The sequence below is a fragment of the Carlito syrichta genome, unplaced genomic scaffold, assembly GCF_000164805.1.
Source record: "Carlito syrichta isolate Samal-C Ts95f unplaced genomic scaffold, Tarsius_syrichta-2.0.1 Scaffold288030, whole genome shotgun sequence".
In the NCBI taxonomy this organism is placed as follows: domain Eukaryota; kingdom Metazoa; phylum Chordata; class Mammalia; order Primates; family Tarsiidae; genus Carlito; species Carlito syrichta.
This window is the reverse complement of record NW_007232126.1, coordinates 147,716-155,408: the sequence shown is the minus strand read 5'-3', so window position 1 is coordinate 155,408 and position 7,693 is coordinate 147,716. Positions and strand designations below refer to the sequence as shown.

The following is a 7,693-nucleotide window of genomic DNA, read 5'->3' as shown; positions in this document are numbered from 1 at the left end:
ATTACAGTAAGAGCCACTACATCTGGCCTGAGTACTTAAAATACCTGTTTCCCTTTAAATCCTACTACCACTGACAAAAAAATAACTAGTAACTTGCTAGCAAGCAATGACTTAGTACACTGAAAAAAATCATACACAAAAACTAAAAGAAAAATGGCAAAGAAAAATGAAAAGAAAAATGGCATACACAAAAATGAAAAGAAAAATCATTTGCTACATGACATGGGCAAAAGATCATTATCTTTAAAATAGAAAGGTCTTACAAGTCCATAGAAATAGATGAACAGGTATTTCAAAATTAACTACAAATGGCCCAAACTAACACATATTCACTCTCTAATAGCAAAACAAAATAAACAATTAAAATGAAATTCTTTTGGCCTCTCAGTGTACAATGAATTTTAAAAATGATAATAATACGTATTGCTGGTAGGAATTCACTGGCACTCTTTTATATGTGCTTTGGTACAATAAATTGGTACAGATTTCTAAAGGACAACTTGACAATCAGTTATCCAATGCCTTAAAATGTCTTAATCATTTAATACTTAACAAATCATTCACTTCAATTAAGATTTTCATAGTAACTTACTTTTAAATAGAGGTAGTATAAAGAGAACTAAAAGATGTTTCTGTGATTCAAGACAGAAGACTTATTAGCATGCTCACCTAGGCCAAAACAGTTATGTCAGGTTTCTCCAGCTCCCCTCTTATACTGGAAAAGAAGTAAAAAGAATCAAAGGGAAACTTGTTGAACTTTTACTGCTCCTGTGCATTTAATTCCTTCACAATCAGAGGATCAGTGCAGCCTTTCAGGATACCAGAAGGTAAAGCATGGAGGGAATGGAGCAGTGGAGTCCTGCATTTTTGCAAATCCATCCTCCATTACAGGGAATAAAGAAGAGTAACGAGCTTTTTTTTAAAAGCTCATTTAGCACCTTCCTATAACATTTACTCAAACCTCTTTAATTAGTGATTTAAGATGGTCTAGGTGATATTCTTCTAGGAAGGATTCTGCTTGATTCAAAGCTTTTATTTTCATCAGAATATGAATTATTTCTTTGACTTCATCTCTGAAAAACAAAAAAAAAACACATTTCCCCTTTTTAAAAAATGCAATGTATAAGGGCACAGAGGTCGATTCAGGACCTAATCACCAGTTGGTTATTTATAAGAAAAGCTTTACCTTCAGCCAGTACCTAAGGCAGCATAAAATACAGAGATGCTACCTTCTCCACTTAATTATTAAGGTCAAATCCAGACTATTAGTGGATGCATTCTGACAAATTTCAATATAAACTACTATAAAAAGTACAGAATAAACCTATCATCAGAAATTTTAGTAACACTGCAGTGCTATCAGCTTGTATGGTGCATTATGGCGGGAGCTATGGTGAGAGAGTATTTATACCATGAACACCAGCAAATGCCGTACATCTGGGCTTTTACTTTAAAAACAAAAATTTTTTTTTTGAGAAGTGGTTTGTAAGAACCCCCATGTATTTAAGCCCCTAAACATCTCAGGCTGTGAATGAGATAGAGCAGAGATCTAGCTACAGTTGGGTAAACATCAGGTTATAGAGCTGTGCCTATTAACAAGTGTTGAGTGTTGAGTCTTTAAAAATGGCCAGAAAATTAAAGTAACTTTAAAAAAATGCTTCGTAAGAGGTTTCTGAGTTACAACTTTAATTCTTTTTTTTTTTTTTTGAGTTGGAGTCTTACTCTGTTGCCCAGACTGGAGTGCAGTGGCCGCTCCCAGCCACCGCAGCCTCGACCTGCTGCGCTCCGGCGATCCTTCCGCCTCAGCCTTCCAAGTAGCCAGAACTACAGGCGTGCGCTACCACGCCCGGCTGATTTTTTGATTTATTGTAGAGATGAGGTCTCGCTGCCCAGGCAGGTCTCGAACCCGCAGGCTCAGGCAATCCACTCGCCTCAGCCTCCCAAAGGCGCGGGATTACAGGCTGAGTCACCGAGCCTGGCTACAATTTTAATTCTAATTTTCATGATTTTGGAAAAGATTTACATTTTAAAAACTGAATATACATAAACCATTCCAAAGGTAATCATAAAAACATCTACTAACTCTATAGTACCACAAAGTCTCAACAAAGTTTTAAAAGCATAGGAAAAATACAAATCTTCCTAAAAACTGCTAAGAGTATACAGAATCCTTGAACTATGCTTATGAAGATGAAAATAAAATGTTACCTGAAGTCACCTCTAGATAATTTATGTGCAGACTGCAATAAAAATTGAATGAAGCTTTCTAGTTGGGGAATAGATGTTCGTGTTGCAGAATTTTTGAACCATTTTTCTGGTAGACATGCTACTACCTGTTAATCAAAACACATAGTTGATTTACAATGACAGTTATCTTTGAAATTTTGCTAACATAATCTCATAGTGATCCTACAAGTTGAATATTATTCTCCCCAGTTTATAGCTTATGGTTAAATATATTTTTAAAAAATTTCTTTCTTAGTCTCTTTTCATTCTTTAATGCTAAGAACTTAAAATAGGCTACTTTCCATAAATACTACCTGGTAATATTTGTAATTCTTTCTATATGCTTGTATTCCCGAGCCATTAAAATTGTACAAAACATAATTTACAATTAAAAACCAGAAATGAGCTGGGCTCGGTGGCTCAGCCTGTAATCCCGTGCCTTTGGGAGGCTGAGGTGAGTGGATGCCTGAGCTGCGGGTTTGAGACCCGCCTGGGCAGGCGAGACCTCATCTCTACAAAAATAAAAAAAAATTAGCCGGGCGTGGTAGCGCTTGCCTGTAGTTCCAGCTACTTGGAAGGCTGACATGGAAAGATTGCCGGAGCCCAGCAGGTTGAGCCTGCGGTGGCCGGCAGCGGCCACTGCACTCCAGTCTGGGCAACAGAGTGAGACTCCAACTCAAAAAACAAACAAAAAACTACATGATATAAAAATTACAGCCAGATCATGGTTGGCCAAGAATTGATACATAAAGTTTCATGTATTGTTTTAAAAAATTATATTATAAAATAAATATTTACCCATATTCTTAAAAATTCTTGGTTGGGTGCGGTGGCTCAGTCTGTCATCCCAGCACTTTGGGAGGCTGAGATGAGAGGACTGCCTGAGCCCGTGGGTTCAAGACCAGCATGGGCAAACTGGTGAGACCTCATCTCTACAATAAATCACAAAAACTAGCCGGGCGTGGTGGTGCACATCTGTAGTTCCAGCTACTTGGAGGGCTGAGGCAGAAGGATCGCCTAAACCCAGCTGATTGAGGCTGCGGTGGCCGTGAGCGCACCACTTCCCTCCAGCCTGAGTGACAAGAGTGAGACTCCATCTCAAAAAAACAAACAAAAAAACAAAACCAAAACTTCATTAATGTAACTTTTATCTTATGAATAGAACAAAATGATTTTTTGGGACATTTAGGTAGCTTCCAACTATCTTCTATTATAAATAATGCTATACAATATTCATTGTACTTAAAATCTATATGTGCATCTCTGTTTTTTGACTTAGGATAAATTTCTAGAGTACTTAGTTTGGTTAAGTCAGAAGGCATAAAATTGAAGAGTATTGCATCCCCCATGCCAAAATATTCTCCAGAAGAGCTGTATCTTTCCTTCCTCCAGTGTAGGAGACTATTTTCTAGAACTACTGTACTGCACACTCTAGGTGAGTAGTGACCCAAGAGTGATGGACTGTTGCCTCTCTGTGGATATGACAACACTGGGAATTATGACTAAAATAGCAACAACAACAACAAAAAGTTTACCAACACAACAGGTAAAATAACTATCCTTTCTATATAATAATTTGCACTTCTCTGATGATTAGCACTAATTTTTTCCACATATTTAAAGGTGACTTGACTATTGCATGTGTTTTGGCCACTTCACTACAACATTTGAATTGCTGACTGATTTATAAAAAGCTTTTTTTATTTAATGTGGATATTAATCCTCATTATGTGTTATAACTTTACTTTCTGGTCTCTCAACTCCCTTTAAGCTTTTTATTACAGAAAATTTTAAACATAAAACAATAGAAGAAAGAATAGTATAGGAAGCCCGTCAACACATCCCCCAGTTTTAATAATGACCAGTTAATCTTGGTATCTTTTTGGTTTACGTTTTTTGATCCACTGAAGTTTTATATTTTGCCAAATCAATTACTTTTTCTCATTTCTTCTTTTGCCTTTTGAGATTAGAAAAAGCACCCTCACTCTCAGTATATTTTACAGTTTCATTTTTTAACATTTCACCTGAAATGTATATAGGTATACAGTAAGAAGTAAGGATCTAACATTCTTATTGTAAACAGTCAGTTGTTACAGCACCTTTTATTAAGCATTTTTTCCTTTACCTACTGGTGATATTTCAAACCAGTATACCATTTCAGAAATGTGGGTTTCTAGATTGTCTATTCTTATGTGAACACCACAATCTTAATTATTTTGCTACAAAATAGACTTTAATAGCTGAATTTTAAAAAAATAGATAAAATTAGAATCAATTCCTATCTAACTTACCTGGCTACACTTTTTAATGACATCTGGCCCAGGTGTGGTATTAAGAAGAGCTATAATAAGGTAACGATTTAGCAGCTTTCCTAGCCCTAGCTCTTGCAAGGTGTCATCTGGGAGGAGTTCGTTCCAAAGAAGAATATTGCGGAAGAGCTAAAATAAAATAACAAGTAAATATGCACCTTTTCTCCAAAGATAAACTGTAATAGTCTCTAACAAACATTAGTAGTTGGTCAACCTCTCACTACAATTAGCCCAACTGGAACTGTCCATTTTAGAATAGATCATTTCTGAATAAATACCCAATTCTTTCTAAGATCACTGCTCTGATCTTATTAAGAAATAAGATTAATATAACCTGTGAGTTTCAAGATAGCTTGGGTAAAGTAACCATAGTAAATTCTAGTAAGATAAATATTAATTGCCTTTATGATAGTTCTTTTCTTTCCAGTACTATATTTATTACCCCAAGTGCTGAACTACATGCATGTTACTAACATGTAACCTTTCTTCATATTTTATCTCATTATTGATGTTGCTCCCTTGTCCTGGAAATCCTTTTCTCTCACTCAACCACACGACTAACATTAATTCACCTTATAGAAACTATTCTTGTCAGGTCACCTACATCACTCTAATGAACAAGACCAATAAACATTTTCAGTCTTTCTCTAATTCCCTTTAGTGGCACTCAATACTCATCTCTGTTCTTAAAAATCTTTTACTTAGTGTCCTTGAGGACACATTTTTGTGATCATTGTAATGTTTACAATTTATTCTAATGTTTCTTTAAAGCCTCCACTTTCTCTGCCCTCCCCACTTTCTGTATTTTCTGATGTTCTGTCCTTAGCTTTCCCCTTATGCTTTATCTAATCTTCTCAGAACTTGTCCTTCATGACCATGGCTTCAAATATTCCCTACATGTAGTTGACCCCCAAATCTCCTTATCAGATCAGTCTCCTAAAAATTCAGATTCATATATCCAACCACCCCCTAGATCTCGATATTTCTATTTGTCCTACAGATATTTTCAATTAATTATACTCCAAATAAATCTTATCTTACCTCCCAAACCTCTTCTTCTCCCTGCATCCCTTACAAAGGCCCCCGAAGAATGTCATAAGCTACCAGATTACCAAAGCCAGAAACTCGTCTATGACCCTACATTCCTAACATGTTTAGTCCTTTCAATGAATGCTTCCTCCCAAACATCTTTTGAATCCATCTTCTTGACATTCCTACTGTCATTGACCTAGCAATAACTCCAAGATCAGGGGCTAGCCAACTATGGCCTGTGTATTAAATCCAGTCTCCTGCCTGTTTTTGTAAGGCCTGTAAGCTAAGAATGGCTTTAACATTTTTAAATAACATTTTTTTTTTGAGTTGGAATCTCACCCTGTTGCCCAGGCTGGAGTGCAGTGGCACGCTCATGGTCACTGCAGCCTCGACCTGCTGGGTTCAGGTGATCTTTCCACCTCAGCCTTCCAAGTACTGGAATTACAGGCATGTGCAACCATGCCCAGGTAATTTTTGATTTATTGTAGAGATGAAGTCTCGCCAAGTTGCCCAGCTGGTCTCAAACCTATGGACTCAGGCAATCCTCTCACCTTCGCTTCCCAAAATGCTGGGATAATAGGCCTGAGCCACTACACCCAGCCCTTAAATAACACTTTTAAACTTATAAATCAGTAAAATATTTTGTATCATATGAGAATATGACATTCAAATTTGAGTGTCTTTAAGTAGTTTTACTGAAACACAGCCATGTTTATTTGTTTATGCGTTATCTATGACTGTTTTGTGCCAAAGTGGCAGCGTAATTCAACAAAGACTATATTACCTACAAAGTATAGACTATTTACTATCAAGTCCTTATAAAAGAAGCTTGTTGTTCTTTGTCCTACAGTAAATGGGATTTTTTAAAAAATGTGAATTTTTATTTTTGCAGTTTTTGCTCACCTTTAGGCTTGACCAGAACTGTCTTTCTTGGAACTTTGAATGTGGTGATGTTTTGTTTTCAACAGCACTAATATGAAACAAAGAGAAGAGAAAATGCAAAGAAAAGACTGTTACTTTGAACCAGAATTTAAAAACAGATTTTTTTTTCGAGTTGGAGTCTCACTCTGTTGCCCAGACTGGAGTGCAGTGGCCGCTCCCGGCCACCGCAGCCTCGCCTGCTGGGCTCCGGCGATCCTTCCGACTCAGCCTTCTGAGTAGCCGGAACTACAGGCGTGCGCTACCACGCCCGGCTGATTTTGATTTATTGTAGAGACGAGGTCTCACTGCCCAGGCAGGTCTCGAACTCGCGGGCTCAGGCAATCCACTCACCTCAGCCTCCCAAAGGCGCGGGATTACAGGCTGAGCCACTGAGCCCGGCTAGATTTTTTTTAACAAACCAAACTAAGCCTTAATGGAATACAAATGGAGGCTCCCTGCTGATATCAGAATTACACATGCATGCAGACTTTGACCCAACAGTCCCATTCATTTCCAAGAATACCTCTTGTAGATATACTTGCATAAGTACATAATAATATGTCTATAAAACTATTTACAACATTATTGTTGGTAATATCTTATTGCTCACATGCCCGTCAGTCACAAACATCTACATGATGCTTTCTATGCAGCTTAAAAAAGCAGGAGGAAACTATATGATGGATGGCATGAAAAGATCTCAAAGATATATACCAAGTGGAAAAAAGGTAAAAAAAACTGGTTACAATCGTTTACATTACACTTCCTTTGCTGTAGAAAGGAGGGCAAAATAAGAATTCAGCATATACAAGTATTTACTTTTATTTGCATGAAGAAATTCTGGAAAGATAAGCAAAAATTACTAACAGTGATTATTAATGCATGCATGCATGGAGAGGAAGGGCAAAAACTGAATGGATAGAGGTGGGAGCGAGTAAAACTTTTCATTTTAAATACAGATAAATAGCTGGGCATGGTGGCTCACTCCTGTAATCTCATTACTTTTGGAAGACAATGTGGGAGAACTGCTTGAGAACAGGAGTTCAAGACCAGTCTGGGCAACAAAGTGAGTCCTCGTCTCTATAAACAATACATGTGAGCCAGGCTCGGTGGCTCAGCATGTAATCTCATGCTTTTGGGAGGCTGAGGTGAGTGAATTGCCTGAGCCCGCGGGTTTGAGACCCGCCTGGGCAGTGAGACCTCAT

General features: G+C 37.5%; 1 protein-coding gene across 1 annotated transcript in view; it reads right to left on the bottom strand.

Moving 5' to 3' along the window:
• Positions 1-754: 754 nt before the first annotated feature.
• The window catches only part of GCFC2 (GC-rich sequence DNA-binding factor 2), a 52,796-nt gene continuing 45,857 nt past the window's right edge, over positions 755-7,693 (bottom strand). Inside the window, exons 14-17 of the mRNA XM_021710085.1 lie at positions 6,471-6,537; positions 4,518-4,664; positions 2,209-2,333; positions 755-1,073 (exon numbers count right to left, since the gene is read on the bottom strand). Of these exons, the coding sequence (XP_021565760.1) occupies positions 956-1,073; positions 2,209-2,333; positions 4,518-4,664; positions 6,471-6,537 (457 nt within the window). The 3' untranslated portion in view covers positions 755-955. The remainder of the gene's footprint in view (positions 1,074-2,208; positions 2,334-4,517; positions 4,665-6,470; positions 6,538-7,693) is intronic.